The sequence below is a fragment of the Raphanus sativus genome, chromosome 2 (assembly GCF_000801105.2).
Source record: "Raphanus sativus cultivar WK10039 chromosome 2, ASM80110v3, whole genome shotgun sequence".
NCBI classification, from domain to species: Eukaryota; Viridiplantae; Streptophyta; class Magnoliopsida; order Brassicales; family Brassicaceae; genus Raphanus; species Raphanus sativus.
This window is the reverse complement of record NC_079512.1, coordinates 18,775,965-18,796,744: the sequence shown is the minus strand read 5'-3', so window position 1 is coordinate 18,796,744 and position 20,780 is coordinate 18,775,965. Positions and strand designations below refer to the sequence as shown.

Below are 20,780 nucleotides of genomic sequence, written 5' to 3'. Positions count from 1 at the left end.
GGTGAACCCAAGAATAAGTCAACATCTAATGCATAAGGTTGTGCTTTGTTTTACAGCGAACTTTGTGGATCAATCAACTCACCATTATTTTTTTGGAATCAAATTTTAACTGGCAAAATATTTCATTGTTTCTTAAGAATATAGAAAACAATCAATTTGAAACTTATTATAACCCTTTAGCAACAAAAAATAAGAAACTTAGAGCATCATCAACCCAGCCACCCTCTTGAATTGCTTATTTATTTTTATTTTTTTAGTTTTGTTTTGTCTGAATTAAAAAAAAAAAAATTAAAAAGGAAACCAATCGTGAACCGCCACACATCGGTGGAGTCTGCAAATAGTTGAAACAACCCACCTTTCATACCGCTTAAACAAGCATTTTTCCTTTTTGTTTCTTCTTTCTCTCTTTCTCTTTCCTGCTTTTTTAATTAAAAAATAATAAACACCACCACTAACCACTGCGTTAATGGTGCTCTTAGTACAACCTCCATAGATGCGGTAAACCATGATAGCCAAACTCAAAACACCGAAAACTGAGCATCCTGCTAAATTATTCATATACTTTTTTCTTGAACTTTTTCCCTCTTCAGTTGGCTGAAATCAATATAATGTTTGAAAAGTGTCCAATATTGAATCTTCATTGCCTTACACGGATAATTATGGTAATTAAAAAGTAACCAACTAGATTTTATTATGTTATCAATTAGTTTACAGCTTATAAGATAAAAAATGATAATAAAAAATATATTTAATTTAAGTTTGAAAAAGAAAAAATTTAAGTTTGAAAAAGAAAAATTCATTATCTTCAATCAAATCTCAAATATCAACGATATACCATTAAATTAGTAGATACAACAAATATATCATATTCAAAATCCAAGTAAAATCGCAAAACCACTCACATGAATTGTCAAATTGATTATTATTCTTTTTTTTTTCATTTTCCCCATCCACCGGGAAAAATTACTAAAGCAGTGGGCCAGTCTCCGAAACAAAACAATGGGCGTCCACTGTTCTAACATTCCAAATATTTTATATTTTATATTACTTTTGTCAACAAAGAATCTTTTCTGATAATGTTTTTATACATTTTTTCAAAACAAAAAATTAAAACTACAAATATAAGAAAGTTTTAATTATTGATCAAAACAGGAAGAAATATTAATTATTATTACAAATCTCCAAAATATTGAATCATGTAGCACAAAGTTTTAAATCTTTTTGATGAATTTAATAATGTCTAGAAATTTATTAATTAATTAAAACAGGAGAACTGAATATTTCGTATTTCAAACGAAATTATACAGTGAGACACAGATAAAATGGATCACGTAGCTGTGTTTATTTAAATTGTTAAAGATGTTTAAATTTTATCTGACATATCTTAAGCTTACTAGTTTCAATGATATTTCAAAATTCGATGATGATAAATGTCCATTTAAATTAGGTTCAAGTTGCTTTCAGATCACAAAGTCTACCTCGCTCCTAATTTATTGGCTCATAAAACTATCTGATCTGATTTAAACCAAAATGAGGTTTTGCATCACACCAAGACCAGTTTAAAATTTCCTGGTGATGGTTGGTGATTTCGTTTAAATGGAATCGTATTGCTAGAATAAAAAAGAAGATAAATATGGTGGTACACAACTTGATTTAATTAATTGGCATATTTCTTTTCCCCGACAAGATTGTATATAGATAGTCAGATTTCGTCCTAAAAGTATATTACAGTATATTTTGTGGAAAATGGGTAATTATATTGTTTATGCAGATTACATTTTACCGGTTACATTCATAATATTTAGATTCATTACGATTTTTTGCTGGTTTTCCTATTAAGGGTTTGACTGGTTTCATCGCTATCACCCGCAAACGCAGCTTTTGCGGTTGATAACGGTTGACAGTGTTTCAAAACAATCATGCAAACCGCTATAAATTGTTTCAAACCGGTCATAACCTCTTAAAACCAAAAACTGGTTTTAGGTAGCGTTTGCGGTTGCAGTTGGACAAAATTAGAATTTTTGAATTTTTTCAAAAATTTAAATTAAAAATTAAAATAGAAATATTATAAAAAATATATACACATTTTATATGTTACTTAAATTCACTAACAATATCATAATTTGTTTTATAAAAACTTTAAACTAGCTTTTCATTAGAATTTTTAAAAAGTTAATATATATACATATATAAAGATATACACATATATAAATGAAAAAAACAAAATATTCTTTTAAAAGTTTTAATATAAATCTTCAAAACAATCATTAAAATTATAATTTTCAAATTAGAAAAAAGTAAATAAACATAATATTATTATTTATCATATTACATTAAAAATTAATATATTTTATCATAATAGTATGTTTTTATATTTTTATAATGCTATAATATGTTTATATTGATAATTTATTATTAAACCGCTGTAATATCTCATAGTCAACTAGTCACATATATCCCGCAAACGAAACAATTTTCAGACGTTATGCCAATCATACAAAACGCTAAACAACGCTTAAAACCGTAATCATTCGCAACCGCAAACTCCAGCACCCGCAACCGCAACCGCAACCGCTACGTTTGAAAAATATAAGAAAATATGGCGACGAGAATGGAAGAAAAAGTTGTAACTTGTAAGTGGATGTTATCCCTTTTTTTATTGGACAAACTTATGTAACCTTCTTCTTTTATACGAAAAGTGTATGGTAGCTTGAAAATGGAAACAAGGTCGTATCCTATGCTATTTTTTCTTAACATTTTATGCAAAAAAATAAACAAAGTTAAATTTATTAAAGTTAGTTTCAAATAAATAAATTTCAGATAAACACAAACAGATTTACAGTAACTGAAAAGAAAAAAAATTGTAACATGATGATATTCTAAACAGTGATATTCACAATAATTAAATAAAAAGGGTTATATAATTGGAGTAAATTTTCAATAACTACGTATATGAAAAGGAGATGGATAAGACAAGAGACCACAAAGGCAACATAGGTCCCGACAAAAACTAGAATCTAACGCTCGAGTATGATTCCATCTCTTCCGGTTGGACTAGCGTATTTGTGCGTCATTTCCAATTTTCCATACGTATACACGTCAATACGTTAATTTCAGTGTTATACTTAAAAACAAAGAATCAATTAAAAAGATTCAGAAAAAATTGAAATGACGAAAATGCCCACCACATCATTCGTCAGCCTCCTATATTAAATAAACACCTTTGTCTCAACCTCCATGTCCATTGTCCCATATTATCTCAAACAGAGAGAGAACTCAAAGATTCAGCAAGTAGTTACGTTATTATCATCGGTGGAGGTAGAAGATGTTGGGAATTTTCAGCGGAGCCATAGTATCGCTACCGGAAGAGCTGGTTGCGGCCGGCAGTCGGACTCCTTCTCCAAAGACAACCGGGTCGGCTCTAGTTAACAAGTTCGTCGAGAAAAACCCATCCGCTGTGTCCGTACAAGTCGGCGACTATGTGCAGCTTGCGTATACCCACCACAAAGAGAGTCCTCTCCGGCCAAGGTGAGTCGCCGGCGATATCCTTATATTATTTTTTTTCGTTGGACTGAGTTTCACGATGATTCCAGTGAAATCATCGTCGAGCGTTTTAATTTCATTGAGTTTAAAATTAGTTATATTAATTTTTTTTAAATCACTATAAAAAGACAATAATATAAAAAGACAACAACGTAGGGTCAAGTTGCATGTATCGACCAATTGAACCCTATTTCGTCATATTTTCTTATCTAAAATCACACTGAAGAGAAGATAAGTAAAAATCAATGACTATATTTAATGGTGTAGATAATTTAGTTTTGTATAAAAGTCTAGATTCTGATCGACATAATAGGGTTATTCTCCTGCTCACCCCCACGGAACTTAGGGTGATGTGTTTGTGGTGTGGTGTGGTGTGCGTGGTCCCAAACAATAGTGAAAGTCCAAATATTGCATCTAATATATTATTTTGATCATATGCATACACAGCATAGCTAACTTCTAAAATTTATAGATCCTAGTTATATGGATATGATTCATATAGATATAGGAGAACTAAACTTTAAAAATATCTGAATATTTATCCAGAGTAAAGATTCTAATTGTTAGTTCTTTCAATCTTTATGTAGGCATCACAGAATTAAATCAAGTAACGTATTTACATGTTATTTTCATGACTTAAAAATATAAGATTGAGAGATCTAAAAAAATTAGATACCTTAATAAATAAAAATTAGTACTTGAATTTGTCGGTGGCACACAAGAACACGTCTCAGAAGCTGTGTTAATCACCAAAGATGATTCACAAGCCTCTCATGACTCATAACTGAGTTGTTCATGTCATCAGGACTTGGATTTCTATTTGGAAGTCATTGACCACAAAACTGAAACTAGACAAAACTTGGTCCTTATTCATAGACAGAGACATGCGCATAAGATCACAATCAATATGGTCATAATAATTATATGAGTTTTTCTTTTCTTAGAAAATAAGGATGATATGGTACAGTCACTATTTACTATCCATAAAATAAGTTTATAAATGAGATGACCAATTATACACGATGTGGTTAAAAAGTTATATCTCAAAAATTCATACACAAATCTCTATATTGTTAAAAATTATAAGCACAGTATGTACTTAGATATGAATTATGAGTCATGAAATGGTATGGTACAAAAGCAACTTTAATTGGTCCACCAAACCCTATAAGGCGATAAACCCCACAAGCATTATATAGCCTTATGAATTATTATGCCTCACTTTCTATCTTTAGCACTTACCCATATCATTCAATACCAATACATCCATAATTCTTTGTGACTATTCTCCATTTAAAACTTTTATTAAATACTGTCATCATATAGGTTTAAAGTCTAGAACCTTAATTTTGCTCCTCTAGAGATCTCAAGTTTGAGTTAATTTGAACTTTTTGAATATATATATATATATATATAGGCTTAAGCTTGTCTTAAGATGTTTTTGGAAATGGTACAGGTCATTTGGGGCTAAGGATGAGATATTCTGTTTGTTCCAAGGCTCCCTTGACAACCTAGGAAGCTTGAAGCAGCAATATGGGCTTGCAAAAAATGCAAACGAGGTTCTCTTGGTCATCGAGGCTTACAAGACTCTCCGTGACAGAGCTCCTTACCCGGCTAACCACGTTGTGTCACACCTAAGTGGCGATTTCGCCTTTGTGGTCTTTGATAAATCAACCTCCACTCTGTTTGTAGCCTCTGTAAGTTCACTTTAACCCCTTTTTTCACTGTGAGGTAGACTGAATTTGGTGGTAAAACTCGGTTTTAACTTGCTGCAGGACCAAGTTGGAAAGGTTCCATTGTATTGGGGGATAACAGCTGATGGATATGTGGCATTTGCTGATGATCTTGAGTTGCTAAAAGGGGCTTGTGGAAAATCTCTTGCTTCTTTCCCTCAAGGTTGGTTTTGGTTTTGCTTTAAGTTCAAGTCTTTCAGGACACTGCAAAGCTATATTGGGAGCGATTAAAATGGTTGTATGTGCTTGCTTTGCAGGATGCTTTTACTCAACTGCGTTAGGTGGGCTTAGGAGCTTTGAGAACCCTAAGAATAAGATCACTGCCATTCCTGCTAAAGAGGAAGAAATTTGGGGAGCCACCTTCAAGGTAATTTTGATTGATTTTTTCAAGAACAAATCATATCTTTAGTTTTATTTTTCTCAGCAACATTTTAAGAAGTCTCATAACACAAACAATGGTGGGTGGAACACAGGTGGAAGGAGCAACAGTTCTTGCAGATTGAGAATGAAAACTCTTAACAGCAAAAAGAAATAATGATGTAGAAAAAACAAGCTGTCCCATGAGTTTCTTTAAAGCTATCAATGGTTGGTGATGAAGCGTTTAGTGTTGTATCCCTCTTTTGTCTTCTGTTTCATTGTACAGCCCTTGTCTGTCTCTTCTGGTGTTTTTAGTGTCTTCGTCCCAATAAATCTACCTTCTCTTGATGTTTGCATTTCCTGTTTCTCCCGTAAATCTTGCAATTCTCAGTTTGTCTACGCTCTCAAACATGGATATGAATGAAGTAGTATTGAGGTTGGCATAGAATGGTTCATTATTATTGAGCAGTAATCTTTATTTGATAATCACAACAGTCATTGAGAAGAACAGTACTGATACAAAAGAGAACAGACAAAAAGATGTAGTAGAGGCAAGACCAACTCTAGTGCATGTGTTCTGCAGGTTAAGATGCAGGGCAGATACCCTCCAAACTGTATTAAAAAACAAGCGTATTAATAACGCAACAGTTACTTTTGTGGATTCTCTGATGGCCGCAGCTTCAGTAATAAACAAATTTCATACCTCTCCCCTAAACATGCAATAATGTCGCTTGTGAGAGTTGATCTCTTATGTTTTGTAAAAGCCAGAGATGCAGCCTTTCTCAGCAGTCCAGATGCAGCTATGCATCCCAAGATGGCTGGATTCTCCGAGAGACTGAAATTTTCAGTGTTTCTCAATCAACGATTGAGCTAGAAAATGATTGAGATGAAGTGATAAAAGGAGATATGTAACAACCTTTCATGACCTGATATAAGCTGTTGCGCCCATGACAGAAACACTGCGACACTAGATGAAAACAATATACATGACTATCAGTGGATACACAAGTTTAGAATATTAACCAGGGCAACCTAAAGATATTAGATCAAAGAATAGTGAAACTCACCTCCCAGAGAGAATGTCACCTTGTCCACCACAGCGCCTTGGAGAACCATATATGCTCACTGATTTTACTGCAAGAAATAGACATACTCGCACTTGACATTCTCAACAGTTTCTAACCGAAAGAAAAAAAGATAAGAGGAGAAGTTACTCACCTATCTCCCCATTGCTAATAAGATCAGATCTCCCTTTCTTCAGAATCGTCACGCCACCAAGCCTGAATGACACACGCGTCTAATATCATTACATGAGATTCAGTGCTGAAAGTCGTCAGGTCAGCCTAGGTCTGTGTGGATACTCTTAAAGAGAGTTGTGTACTTACACTTTGGCCAAAGAACGCAGTTGATCTTCGGGATTCTCTTCATCCACTTCGCAGTTCAGCACTTTCAGAACAAGACGCTTATACTCGTTCACATTCGGAGTCAAGACAGCAAGCGGATAGCTGTTGACAAGATCAATGGAATTCGTTACAAGAAACAGCCCGTCCTGTCATATTGAACAAGGAAGAGACCAAACATATAAAATGATTTGAGAAAGGAAGAAAGAAAGCAGATTGATCCAATCTTCAGTGTATATGTAACTGCTTACCCCATCTACAACAAAAGGAAGATTGAACTTTCTGGCAAGAAGCATAATTTTACTCACACATTCCTGCAAAAGAATAGAGTCGTTAAGTCAACCAGTAAAGCATTGTAAAAAATCAAATTACATAATGTGATTGAGAGGAATGTGTGTACCAGGAGAAACGGATCCCTTCCCAGACCAGGGCCAATGACAAGACAATCAAATCTTTCTATCCATTTATCAACTTCTCCAACCACTTTCTCCTGGAGTTTTCTTCTCTCTTCCTCACTGAAGTTACTACATCATAAACAAATTACGAAAATTCACATAGTAGAAGTAGCAAACAAATGTGTGGACTGGAATATTCACCTGACGGTGTAAGATTCCTCAAGAAGAGGGTGAACTATAAGCTCAGGACTATAACTCTTTATAACAGGTGCTGCGTCTTTCGTGCAGAAGACATGAGATAGATCAGCACCCTATAAACGGACAAGACCAAAGATGAGTCTAAAGAATCTGTGATAGAAATAGAAAACGAAACGAGACTAGAGACGATTTTGAGAGCAGAAATGGCGGCGAAGTAAGGAGCTCCAGTGTATTCACGACAGCCTCCAATCACAGCTATCTTCCCTGAACACAAGATCAATTTACATAATAAAAAGGCTCGAACTTTTTGTAATTCAAAACCGATCATAAATAATAAAAGAGATTGAGGGGAGAGTTCTAACCAGCTTGGCCTTTGTGTCGTTTGAGGTCGAGCGATGGCGTCACGAGCCTCAGAACACTCTCAGCGTCGGCCTCCAATGTGGAACTCATTTGATCTTGACCCACAAAGCAAAGCGTTTTTGTACCAAAGAACTGTTGCCTTCTGAGCACTTTTGAAGAAAAAGAAGGTGAATGTCTGAACTGAATGAGAGAATTCAATCGTCCTAACATCAATCGAATTCTCGTTGAGTCTACAAAAGGGTCGACGAGAACACACCACCGCTTCGATACAGCAGCAACACAGGAGGAAGCGAAACCTTCTGTTCGACTTGGTGGGTCTTACTTATCTGTTTTTATTTTAGGGAAACAGAACATTGTTAGAGTGAGCGAGAGAGAGAGAGAGAGAGAGGGAAGGAGGATGAAGAGGACGGCAATGGACAACGCGATTCGATCATCTGTGGTGGTTTTGGGATCATTGGCGTTCGGGTACATGTCGCTGGAGCTTGGATACAAGCCTTTCCTTGAAAAGGCCGAACAATACGAACGCTCTCTTCAGTCTCAAGCTCCTCACCACCAACAACAAGGTCTTGTACTCTCTCTCTCTCTCTCTCTCTCATCTTATTTCTGGACTGTGGAAGTTACCAATGTCTCTAGAACAATCTCATGCTGCTTCAAAGTCTTCTGTCTTTTGGTCGGATTCAAGTGAATGGTTGATAGTTAGGTCTTAGTTTTTTTTTGAGGATTGTCACTACTGCAAGAGAAAGTATGGATCTTTTCTGCGGATCACCAATTTCAACACTTTCACCACGCTTAATGCATTGAGAATACGAGAAGATGATTAGCCCTTTTAGAGTTTTTTTTTCCTTCTTTCCTGAATACACTTTCTCCCTTCAGTTTGTTTCCCTTGGATGTGTGAGCCATTTATGTTCTCAGTGATTGCTGTCTTACATGTAACCACCCATGGTCTGTTTTAGAAGCTCTAACTTACAACTTTAGTTGTTCATAATGTTTTTTTTTTCTTGCTCTCTGATCTATCTTGTAGATGCACAAGAAGAAGCGAGATGGGACAATAACAATATCGAGGGATGGGGGGAGAAAAAGTAGATCATATGAATATGGAAGGAAGTAACCTTGTCCACACTTGCTTCTTTTGTTTTCTTGATCTCAGAAAGATCATTCTTGATCTCAGATAGATCAATCTGTAACTATCCGCCCGTTTTAATCATTCACTCGGAGTCTGCCCCAAGTATAGTACAGTTTCTCTAGATTATTTATGAAGCTTTTAACAATAGTGAACTCAAACTACAGTTGCAAGTTTTCTTAGTAATCATCGTATTCGTTATCAATATTTATCTTGTTCAATTATGTTATCTTACTTAAAAAAGTTTTTTTCACAAAGAATCTTTTCCTTTCTTTTTTCAAAATCTATACTCACTTTTAGCTTCCACTGATTTATATAAAAAGTGCATTTCAATTTAGCTGTATGCCTGTATCCTTATCAGTTTAGGCGGCTTTACTCTTTTCCCATGTTAATTTTTATCAATTCTGAAAGCTTTGTGATCGTCTCTTGATCTCTGTCTTGGTTGTATCACGTCTTCCTGAGCTTCCGTGGATAAGACATTCGCAAAGGATTTCTTGGTCACGTTCTGAAAGAGCTCAAAAGCAAGGGAATCATACCTTTTATTGTTCGGTCCAGAGCTTGTAGGAGCGATCAGACAATCAAGGGTAGCCGTTTTATTGCTCTCCGCGTAACTACGCTTCTTCAAGCTGGTATTTTGGCTCTCAAAAGGATCTCAGTAAGTAAACAGTGAATACAAATAATTTGTAAGAGATCATTGAACTTCTTGACCCTTCTTCTCTACTTGAAAAGTCAGCATTTGCTATTCACACATCTTTACTCTTATGAGCCACACACATAGAAAGCCTCTTTTTCTTATCTCTTCTTAAGATTTGAAAGCTTTGGTATCATTTTCTTCGTGCTGTTATTCATGAATTCTTCTTCATCTTTGTCTCGCAGTTGGTTGTATCACGTCTTCCTGAGCTTCCGTGGAGGTGACGTGCGCAAAGGCTTTCTTAGTCACCTTGTGAAAGAGCTGAAAAGCAAGGGGATCATGGCTTTTGTTGATGACCAGATGGAGCGAGGCCAACCTATAGATGCCGAGCTCATAGGAACGATCAGACAATCAAGGGTTGCCATTGTCTTGCTCTCCCGTAACTACGCTTCTTCAAGCTGGTGTCTGGATGAGTTGGTGGAAATCATGAAATGCATGAAAGAGAATCAACAAAAAGTGATACCCATTTTCTACGAAGTGGATCCATCTCATGTTAGTGAGCAGACGGGCGATTTCGGAAAAGCCTTTGATGAAACATGTGTGGGAAAAGAAGAAAAGGTGAAGCAGGCATGGAGGCAAGCTTTGAAGGATGTCGCCGGTCTAGCTGGTTATGCCTCTGTCAATTGGTTCGTTCACTTTGACTTCCACCTGCGTATTATGTATAGCTACTTTTCATGATGATTGTTTTAATATATGGCCTTTGATTTTGTCAGTAGCAATGAAGCTGATTTGATCAACAAAGTTGCCTCAGATGTCACGGCTGTGTTGGGTTTCACACCATCAAAAGATTTTGATGACTATGTTGGCGTAGAAGCTCATATCACGGAGATGAAATCGAAGTTGAGTTTACAATCAGAACAAGTTAAGGTGATTGTGGTTGTGGGGCCTGCCGGGATTGGTAAGACGACCATTGCCAGAGTTTTATACAACCAACTCTCTCCTGATTTTCCGTTCAGCACGTTTTTGGAGAATATCAAAGGAAGTTATGAGAAGCCTTGTGGTAATGACTATCAGTTGAAGTTGCTTCTGCAGAAAAATTTGTTGTCTCAAATATTAAACCAAAAGGATATTGAGGTTCATCACTTAGGAGTGGCTCAGCAAAGGCTGAGTGACAAAAGAGCGTTGGTTGTTCTTGATGAAGTGGATAGCTGGTGGCAACTAGAGGCAACGGCATACCAGCGTGAATGGTTTGGTCCCGGAAGTATTATTATCATTACAACCGAAGATAGAAAACTTCTCAAGACACTCAGACTGGGAACTGATCATATCTACGAGATGAAATTTCCAACTAAAGATGAGTCTCTTGAGATCTTCTGTCAGTATGCTTTCAGTCAAAAGTCTCCAGAAAAAGGTTTTTATGAGCTTGCTTGGGAAGTTACTGGACTTGCTGGTGATCTTCCTCTAGGCCTGCGAGTGATGGGATCGTATCTACAAGGAATGTCCAGGTACGAGTGGATAGAGGCACTACCATGGCTCAGGTCTACCCTTGACAGAGAAATTGAATCAACTCTAAGATTCAGCTACGACGCGTTAAGAGATAACGAAAGAGCTCTTCTTCTGCATATTGCATGTTTTTTTGATGGTTCCACTGTTTATAGTTTCAAAAGATGTCTTGCAAACAGTCGTTTAGAAGTCAACTATGGGCTTCAACTCTTAGCTCATAAATCTCTTCTGTCTATGGAAAATGGAGCCCTAAAGATGCATAGTTTACTGAAACAAATGGGAAGAGAAATTGTCAAGAAGCAGTCTTTGGAGGAGCGACAGTTCTTGATGGATACTAAGGAGATTTCTGATGTACTTGAAGAAGATACTGTGAGTTTTTTTCTATATTTTTTTTACATATGCAGTCTTCTGTTTCCTTGGGTTTTAAGCTGAGATTTATTAGTTCTTTTTGATAATCTTTTCTAGGGTACTGGAAAAGTTCTAGGCATATTTTTGAATACTCTCTTTTCAGAGAGAAGGAAAATCCAAATAAGTAAAAGCGTTTTGGATGGGATGAATAATCTCCAGTTTCTAAAAGTGTCCTCTGGTAACTTATGCATACCCGAAGGCCTCAACTGTCTTCCTGACAAACTCAGACTTATAGACTGGAAGTACTGTCCAATGAGATTTTGGCCTTCCAAGTTCTCTGGCAAATTTCTTGTCGAACTAATCATGCAAGATAGCATTTTTGAGAAGCTTTGGGAGGGAATCAAAGTAAGAATTAGTTAGCACTTCTTTTTTGTATTGTTTTTCATGTAAAGCTCAGTTCGTCATTTCTCTAAAACTCATATTTTTCTTCATTTTTTTTTTTGTATAGCCTCTCCAATGCCTCAAGCTGTTGGATTTGAGTGTGTCACTGTGTCTGAAAGAGATTCCAGATCTCTCAAAAGCAACGAGTCTCGAGAAACTAGATCTCCATGGCTGCAAAAATTTGTTAGAGCTTACATGCTCTATAGGCAATGCCACTAAGCTTACAATCTGCAACCTTAGCAGTTGCAGGCTTTTGAAGGAGCTCCCCTCTTCTATTGGTAGTTTAATCAATCTCAAGGAATTAGACCTCAATTTTTGCTCGAGTTTGAAAGCACTTAGTGTTTTCTCGATTTTGGAAAAAATCAGTGGTTGCTCGAGTTTGAAAAAACTCAACCTGGGCTATACTGTGATAGAGGAAGTTCCATCATCAGTAAACACTTGGTCTTGTCTTTATAGATTGGATATGTCAGGTTGTAGAAACCTCAAGGAGTTCCCAAATGTTTCTGACAGCATTGAAGAGTTGTTGTTGTGCAATACAGGGATAGAGGAGGTTCCTCCATGGATTGAGAATCTATTTCGTCTGCGTGAACTAGTTATGGATGGATGCCAGAAGCTGAAAAATATATCTCCAAACATTTCTAAGTTGGAGAATCTTGAGCTTCTTTCTCTGTGTATGGGTAATGACGATGGCTTATTTCAAGTTGTTATTGACCGGGGCTCTAAGTTGAGAGACAGCTGGAGATTACTATCAAACTTCAGCGCTCACTACATTTTGCCGATATGTCTACCCGAGAAGGCTCGTTCATCTCCAATATCATTAAGTTTCCATGGTGATGGTTTGAAGACAATTCCAGATTGCATCGGACGTCTCTCCGGACTACATAAGCTTGACATCACAAAATGCAGGGAGCTCGTAGCACTTCCACAGCTTCCAGATTCCCTTCTATCTGTAGATGCATACGATTGTCGATCCATGGAGAGTATAGACTCCTCGTCTTTTCAAAATCCAAATATTAGCCTAAACTTTGCTTACTGCTTCAACCTGAATCAAAAAGCGAGAAAGCTGATCCAGACATCAGCTTGCAAATATGCAATCTTACCGGGTGAAGAAATACCTGCACACTTCCCTCACCGAGCTAGTTCAGGTTCTCTAACGATCAATTTTACTCCAAAGTCTCTTCCTTCATCCTTCAGATTCAAGGCTTGCATCTTGCTGTCAAAAGACAAGATTAATCTCGAGGATCATAATGATGATGATGATGATGATGATGATGATGATGATGATGATGATGATGATGATGATGATGATGATGATGAAAAGGATGAGAACTTATTGATGCATGTGTCTTGTCGCATCAGAGGTAAACAGGATGGCCTCACTGTCCGATATGGATCTAACCAGCTCCATCATAGGCCAGATCTATATCTATTGCGAGAGCATCTTCATATATTTGAAGATTCTTTATGTCTAAACCAGGATTTCCCTGAAGCCAAACAAGCCATTTTCAGCGAGATCTATTTTAAGTTCAAAGTGCCTCATTCAAAATTGAAGGTCGAAGGTTGCGGTGTACGACTGTTGGAGGTCCCTCATTCTATTATTGATGGAAATGTAGATGGTGATGATGATGATGATGATGATGATGATGTTGATGAAGATGATGATGATGAGGATAATGATGATGACAAAGATGAAAGTACTGATGATGGTGAAGGTTTGATAAGACTGGTGAACTGTTTGATGGGTTGCTTCATTCATCGAGAGAAAAGAAAAATCAGTTGAGCTGCAGAGAGAGAGTATTAAAAAGACTCCCTTCGGTCTAGAGTCTTTACAGTTAAGAAGCCGTTCAAGTACAAATCTCTGACGTGGTGATGATGGTGAAGGTGCTGAGGATGAAGATGATGAAGTTGGTGATGGTGATAATTATCACGTTGAGAGGATATAGAGAATGATGTTGATAAAATTCAAGAAGGAGAAGAATCTGGACGTGATGAGGATGCAGAGACGAGGAGCAGGAAATGAATGAGGTTAAGCCTTGCGCAGGTATTGGAAAATTTTCATGTTGTTAGATTTTCTGATTCTGTGCATTGTAAATTTTTCAACGAATATTAAAGCTCAATTTCTACACCAGTGCACAATCTCAAATTCTCAATGTAATCTTCTGTGCATTGTAGATTTTTCTGATTCCCTGCAATGTAATCTTCCAAGAAGAGAAACTCAATCTCAGTACCCCCGGCTATTCAATGATACAGAGAATCTGTATTGAAGAAGATTATGAATAGTAACTTTGATATTACATTCCTAAAACACCATATCAACTCTCAAAGTGTGAAGAGCTTAGCATCAGAAACGGATCACCAATCACAACACTTTCACGCTAATGCATTGATTGAGAAGGTAGATTGGCCATTTTAGAGTTTTTTTTTTCTGAATATTCTTTCCTCCTTCAATTTGTTTCCGAATAGTGTGTTTCCTTGGATGAGTGAGCCCTTTGTGTTCTTAGTCGTTGCTTCTTAAATCTAATCTATGGTCTATTAGATGCTCTTAACTTAGAACATTTTTTGTAGAACTGGAAATTGTCATTTTTCAGATTTTCTGATTCCGTGCAATGTAATTTTCTAAGAGAAGCTCAGTCTCAACATCCCCGGCACAACCAATGGGAGTCTCTTCTCTGTCTGCTATCTTCCGCAGTGAAGAACAAGGATTCGATCGAAAATACGAAGTGAACAAGTTTTATGACTACAATTGCAAAAGTGAGTATGAAAATGCCTATAGACGAGCTATGAAGACTGTTGTGACATGGATTCAAACAAACACACAAGTCTTCTCACGCGCATTTGGTCCCGTGCATTTCAGGTTTGTTGCACATAACTAGACAAATGAATCTTCGATCAATCTTAAGTCTCCAGTTTTCTTTCACTTCAGGGGAGGAGATTGGAGAAGCGGAGGAACATTTCATAATTCATATGGAGACACTGCCTGATTTTGAAGCCTCTCTGGTTCATCAGAGATATGGGAACATACAGTACTCCTTTAAGATGTCTTGTCGTGCAAAGATGTTAAACTAAAACTGTTGAACATAACGGGTACGGCTGCTCAAAGAAACGGTAGCCACCCATCACTTACTATCTGTAACATCTTTTGGTAAACATCTTCTAGCTCTTGTAGTTTGATAGGGTGATTAGGTTAATTTGGGTGGAGATATGTAATTAACTTATTAGGTTATAAATCATATTTGGTTTTAGTTTACAACTTGTAAAATACATCTCATTACCTCCGAGGCTTATGACAATCAAAACAGTTTTCCATCTTGATACGTTTATGTCTTCTTCTTTTTCTTTGCGTCTATAAGAGTTTATAGCAAAGACAAAAAGGCAGGTCTCTGTCTAAACGAGTTTAGAGCTATTGGTTAGAGGGTTGATAATCAATTGTGTGGGATATCAATTACTTTTGATATAATAAATAAGTGATGGTATGAATCCATGATTATTTTTACTGGGAGAAAGTCTTTATGTCTGTCACAAAGAATGCTCTCGGTTCTGTCGTAATCTGGTGATGGAAATGAGAAACATCCAAAACCCTGATCTTCTTCTACCATTTTATTTCAGGGATAGTTATATGGACACAGTCCTGGATTGCTTCACACGTTACTAGAAGTTGCCATTTCTAAATTCATCAAGTCTCTAACAATATAGAGTTCGATTACTTTTTTCAAGTTGGACCCCATTTTTTACGCTTGTCTTCCAGTTACTATTCACGCATAATTTCTTGACTCTTCCTCTCCATTTGAAAAGTCAAGCCTTTGCTCTGTTTCCTTATCTATTTTACGTGTTGGGACTTGGGAGCAACACACATAAAATACAAAGGCTTTTTTTTTCTTATCTCTTATTCAGGTTAGCATTGTGATCATTTTCTTCCTTCTGTCATTCATGGCTTCTTCTTCATCTATGTCTCGCAGTTGGTTGTATGACGTCTTCGTTAGCTTCCGTGGAGAAGACGTGCGCGAAGGCTTTCTTAGTCACCTTGTGAAAGAGCTGAAAAGCAAGGGGATCACACCGTTCATTGATAACGAGATGGAGCGAGGCGAATTAATCGATGCCGAGCTTGTAGGAGCAATCAGACAATCAAGGGTGGCCATTGTCTTGCTCTCCCCTGACTACGCTTCTTCAAGCTGGTGTCTGGATGAGTTGGTGGAAATCATTAAGTGCATGAAAGAGAATCAACAAAAAGTGATACCCATTTTCTACAAAGTGGATCCATCTCATGTTAGTGATCTGACTGGGGATTTCGGAAAAGCCTTTGAAACCTGTGTGGAGAAAACAAAAGGGGTGACCCAGACATGGAGGGAAGCTTTGAAGTGTGTCCCGGGTCTAGCTGGTTATGCCTCTAGCAACTGGTTCGTTCACTTTTACTTCCATTCTCATGTTATGTATAGCCTACTTTTTCATGGTTAATGGTTAGCCTCTGTTTTTGCTAGGAAAGACGAAGCTGAATTGATCAAAAACATTTCTGTAGATCTTATGGATTTGTTGGGTTTCACACCATCAAAAGATTTTGATGACCTTGTTGGCATGAAAACTCGTATGGCTGAGATAAACTCGTTGTTGGACCTAAGAGCAGGTGATGACGTTAAGATTATAGGAATTGTTGGCCCTGCTGGGATTGGTAAGACGAGCACCGCACGTGCTTTGTTCAACCGATTCTCTCCTGATTTTCAGTTCAGCACGTTTATTGAAGATATCAGAGGATGTAAAGAGATGCCTTCTCTCGGTGGCTCCCATTATCAATATCAGTTGGATTTTCAGAAACAGTTACTGTCTCGGATTTTTAAGCAAAACGATATTGAGGTTGGTCACTTGGGAGTGGCTGAACAAAAGCTGAGAGACAAGAAAGTGTTGATTGTTCTTGATGAAGTGGACTGCTTGTTGAAACTAGAGGCAATGGCAAACAGGCCTGATTGGTTTGGTCCCGGAAGTATGCTTATCATTACAACCGAAGATAGAAACCTTCTCAAGCAACAAAACATTAAATGTATTTACGATATGAAACTTCCAGGTGAAGTTGAGGCATTTCAGATCTTCTGCCTATATGCCTTTGGTCAAAAGTCTCCATTTGAGGGTTTCGAAGGGCTTGCTAGGGGCGTTACTTCGCTTGCTGGTCGTCTTCCATTAGGCCTGAGAGTCTTGGGATCGTCTCTACGAGGAAAGAACATGGATGAGTGGATAAAAGCAATACCAAGGCTCAAGTCTAGCCTTGACAAAGGAATTGAATCAATTCTAATGTTTGGCTACAACGGCTTGCCTCATGATAAAGATAGAACTCTTTTTCTATATATTGCATGTTTCTTTGTTGGTTTCAAGGTTGATCGCCTTAAACGTTGTCTTGCAAATTGTAATTTGGAAATCGACCATGGGCTTCAAGTCCTAGAGCAGAAGAGTCTCATATCCACCTCACAATATGGTGGATACATAGAGATGCATAGTTTACTGCAACAAATGGGTAGAGAGATTGTCAAGAAAAAGTCTTTGGAAGAGCCTGGAAAGCGACAGTTCTTGTGGGATGCCACGGAAATTACTGATGTACTTGAAGAACATACTGTAAGTCTTTTTTTTTTTATTACATCAGCAGTCTTCTGTCTCCTTGGGATTTTAAGCTGAGATTTATTAGTTCTTTTTTAAAATAATCTATTCTAGGGAACTGGAACTGTTCTTGGCATATTGTTGGATACTTTAAACGGAGAGGAAATCCAGATAAGTAAAAGTGCTTTCGATGGGATGAATAATCTCCAGTTTCTACTAGTCGACTACACAAAAAACTTATGCATACCCGAAGGCCTCAACTGTCTTCCCAATAAACTCAGATTGCTACATTGGAACTTCTGTCAATTGAGATTTTGGCCTTCCAAGTTCTCTGGAAAGTTTCTTGTCGAATTATTTATGCCAAATAGCAAATTTGAGAAGCTTTGGGAGGGAATCAAAGTAAGTATTTTATGTTTATTGCCTGTAAAGCGCTATTAGTCATTTCTCTCTACTTATTTTTTCCTTTTTTTTGTATAGCCTCTCCAATGCCTTAAGCTGATGGATTTGACTGAATCTCTGAATTTGAAAGAGATTCCGGATCTCAAAAAAGCAACGAGTCTCGAGAAACTATATCTCTCTGGCTGCAAAAGTTTATTAGAGCTCACAAGCTCTATTGGCAATGCCACTAAGCTTAGAGTCTGCAAACTTCACGGTTGCTTGCTCTTGAAGGAGATCCCCTCTTCTATCAGTAGTTTAATAAATCTCGAAGAATTACACGTTACTAGTTGCTCGGGTTTGAAAAAATTTCGTGGTTGCTCAAGTTTGGAAAAACTCGGTGGTTGTTTGAGTTTGAAAGAACTCAATCTGAGCTTTACTGCTATTGAGGGGATGCCACCAATAAGCACCTGGTCTTGTCTCTTTAAATTGGATATGTCTGGGTGTAAAAACCTCAAGGAATTCCCAAATGTTCCTGATAGCATTGAAGAGTTGGTGCTGTGCGGTACAGGGATAGAGGAGGTTCCTCCATCGATTAAGAATCTATTTCGTATGCGTAAACTAATTATGTATGGATGCAAGAAGCTGAAAAATATATCTCCAAACCTTTCTAAGATGGAAAATCTCGAGTTTCTCGGTCTGCGTTACTACGGTTTTACTGACTATGATGGGCCAAATATATGTAATGATGCTGACTTATTTGAAGCAATAATCGAGTGGGGGGATGACTTGAAGTGCAGTTGGAGATTACAATCAGACTTCAGCGCTCACTACATTTTGCCGAGATGTCTACCCGAGAAGGCTATTTCATCTCCAATATCATTACGTTTACTCGGTAAAGGTTTCAAGACTATTCCAGATTGCATCGAAAGTCTCTCAGGACTAAGTAAGCTTCACATCAGAGAATGCAGAGAGCTTGTAGCACTTCCACCGCTTCCAGGTTCCCTTTTATCTATAGATGCAGAATGTTGTAGATACTTGAAGAGAATAGACTCCTCTTCTTTTCAAAATCCAAGTATTTGCCTAAATTTTGCTAATTGCTTCGACCTGAATCAAAAAGCAAGAAAGCTCATCCAGACATCAGATTGCAAATATGCAATCTTACCGGGAGAAGAAGTGCCTGCATACTTCACTCACCGAGCTACTTCAGGTTTCCTAACGATCAATTTGACTCCAACACCTCTTCCTTCATCCTTCAGATTCAAAGCTTGTATCTTGCTGTCAAAACACGTTATTAATCTTGAGGATGAGTATTCATTGATGGGTGTGTCTGGTCACGTCAGGGGTGAACATAATGGTCTCACTGTACCATATAGATCCGACCAGCTCCATCATATGCCAGATCTAGGTGTATATCAAAACCATCTTTATATATTTGAAGATTCCTTCTCTCTAAATCATGATTTCCCTGAAGCCGAAGAAACCACTTCCATGGAGCTTTTTTTTAGGTTCATAGTCCATCATAAAACCTGGAAGGTGGAAGGCTGCGGTGTACGACTCTTGGAGGTCTCTCATTGTATTATTGAAGGAAATGATGATGATGATGATGATGATGATGATGATGATGATGATGATGTTGATGATAATGATGGTGACAAAGATGAAAGTGCTGATGATGCTGAAGGTTTAATAAGGCTGATGAATTGTTTGATGAATTGTTTTCATTCATCAAAATAAGAAATAGTCTTTTCAGTTAAGAGAGAAGCAGCTCAAGTATAAATTAGACGATGTCTGGAAGAGCAATCGTACAAGGATTCTCAATATCTGGATACCTTACGTGTAATTCGACCTCGCATCACAAAATGTTCCTTATTATGCCCAGAGTTTGGCGATGTGAGAATGATATGGATCCTACTAAGAATGGCAAGAGCACTATATGACCAAATCTCTGGAGACTTCTAGTTTGTTGTCTCTACAAAGACGGCTCTTGTCTGAAATATTCAACCAGAAGGATATCGAGATTCATCATCTAGGTGCGGTGCAAGAGATGCTCAAGGACCACAAATTTCTTGTCATTCTTGTTGGGGTTGATCAGTTAGAGCAACTAAATGCAATGGCCAAAGAAACTCAGTGGGTTCAGCTAGGGAAGTACGATTATCAGTCACTTAAGAATCTCAAGCGGATGGATTTGAGTGACGCCAGGAGCAAGAAAGAGTCATTGCTTCTCTCGTCCTGCACGAGTCTGTTAGAAATTCCTTCCTGTGAGATATGATGGCTATGCGATTAGTCATGTAAACAAAGTCTTGAGCAACAGCACGTGAAGTATCAACAACTAGGATAGGCGTGTGACCCTACCTTCACTCAAACACTATCCTCAAACCATATCATATATAGAGATTCTCTATCTCTACAAAATTCAAATTGTGTGTTGTCCTTTTCCTCAATTGCCCACCACAAGCTGTCTTTAGATGTGGCTGTTTTAGGATCTCATAGCCATAAGACCCATAACAAAGATTTCCTTAGGCTCTATCAAAGATAGTTCATTTGTTCTTTTTTGTTTTTGTTAATATCATTATTAATAATGAAAACCACCGGCATCTAAACACTTGTTGGTTCAGTTCAGTTATATTGATTGTAATTTAGTAAAGCTATAGTAAATTTTTGGTCAAATATGATATATATGTAAGTGTAATAAAAACAGAGTGGATATGGGTTGTTTGTGAACTTTGGTTTGTCTTTTCAACATTTAACAACTGGATAACATCAATGCACAACCTCCTTCTGTCCTTCATGTTGAGT

General features: G+C 37.3%; 5 protein-coding genes across 11 annotated transcripts; 4 read left to right on the top strand and 1 right to left on the bottom strand.

The window, feature by feature from the left end:
* The first annotated feature begins 3,228 nt into the window (after nucleotides 1-3,228).
* Nucleotides 3,229-5,989, top strand: LOC108842757 (stem-specific protein TSJT1). The gene is made up of 5 exons (XM_018615775.2): nucleotides 3,229-3,528; nucleotides 5,000-5,240; nucleotides 5,319-5,439; nucleotides 5,534-5,643; nucleotides 5,750-5,989. The coding sequence occupies exons 1-5, from the start codon at nucleotides 3,326-3,328 to the stop codon at nucleotides 5,777-5,779; spliced, it is 705 nt and encodes a 234-aa protein (XP_018471277.1). The 5' UTR covers nucleotides 3,229-3,325; the 3' UTR covers nucleotides 5,780-5,989.
* Nucleotides 5,990-6,070: 81 nt separating this feature from the next.
* Nucleotides 6,071-8,196, bottom strand: LOC108842756 (ATP-dependent (S)-NAD(P)H-hydrate dehydratase). Of its 2 annotated transcripts, none has more exons than XM_018615773.2 (11): nucleotides 7,989-8,196; nucleotides 7,814-7,890; nucleotides 7,630-7,739; nucleotides 7,434-7,557; nucleotides 7,285-7,347; nucleotides 7,019-7,182; nucleotides 6,852-6,913; nucleotides 6,701-6,767; nucleotides 6,550-6,600; nucleotides 6,337-6,468; nucleotides 6,071-6,245 (listed from the first exon to the last, which is right to left on the bottom strand). In XM_018615773.2, exons 1-11 carry the CDS (start codon nucleotides 8,194-8,196, stop codon nucleotides 6,218-6,220), a joined length of 1,086 nt encoding a protein of 361 aa, XP_018471275.2. In that variant the 3' UTR covers nucleotides 6,071-6,217. The 2 variants fall into 2 exon arrangements, with proteins under 2 accessions (XP_018471275.2, XP_018471276.2); XM_018615774.2 differs by having other exon boundaries at nucleotides 7,434-7,548.
* Nucleotides 8,171-9,264, top strand: LOC108842758 (uncharacterized). The gene is made up of 2 exons (XM_018615776.2): nucleotides 8,171-8,549; nucleotides 9,008-9,264. Exons 1-2 carry the CDS (start codon nucleotides 8,171-8,173, stop codon nucleotides 9,067-9,069), a joined length of 441 nt encoding a protein of 146 aa, XP_018471278.2. The 3' UTR covers nucleotides 9,070-9,264.
* Nucleotides 9,265-9,403: 139 nt separating this feature from the next.
* Nucleotides 9,404-15,320, top strand: LOC108836670 (disease resistance-like protein DSC2). Of its 6 annotated transcripts, none has more exons than XR_008942295.1 (8): nucleotides 9,404-9,761; nucleotides 9,983-10,423; nucleotides 10,514-11,609; nucleotides 11,706-11,993; nucleotides 12,097-14,070; nucleotides 14,202-14,424; nucleotides 14,651-14,883; nucleotides 14,953-15,320. XR_008942295.1 is itself a non-coding variant. In XM_057002060.1 (4 exons), exons 1-4 carry the CDS (start codon nucleotides 9,954-9,956, stop codon nucleotides 13,807-13,809), a joined length of 3,570 nt encoding a protein of 1,189 aa, XP_056858040.1. In that variant the 3' UTR covers nucleotides 13,810-14,189. The 6 variants fall into 6 exon arrangements, 1 of the variants encoding a protein (XP_056858040.1); XR_008942294.1 differs by having other exon boundaries at nucleotides 10,511-11,609; XR_008942292.1 differs by lacking the exon at nucleotides 9,404-9,761 and having other exon boundaries at nucleotides 9,954-10,423; nucleotides 10,511-11,609; nucleotides 14,661-14,883.
* A 552-nt stretch (nucleotides 15,321-15,872) lies between these two features.
* LOC108836681 (disease resistance-like protein DSC2) lies at nucleotides 15,873-20,618 on the top strand. Its single transcript, XM_057002075.1, has 4 exons — nucleotides 15,873-16,423; nucleotides 16,505-17,624; nucleotides 17,721-18,005; nucleotides 18,084-20,618. The coding sequence occupies exons 1-4, from the start codon at nucleotides 15,957-15,959 to the stop codon at nucleotides 19,716-19,718; spliced, it is 3,507 nt and encodes a 1,168-aa protein (XP_056858055.1). The 5' UTR covers nucleotides 15,873-15,956; the 3' UTR covers nucleotides 19,719-20,618.
* The last annotated feature ends 162 nt before the right edge of the window (nucleotides 20,619-20,780 follow it).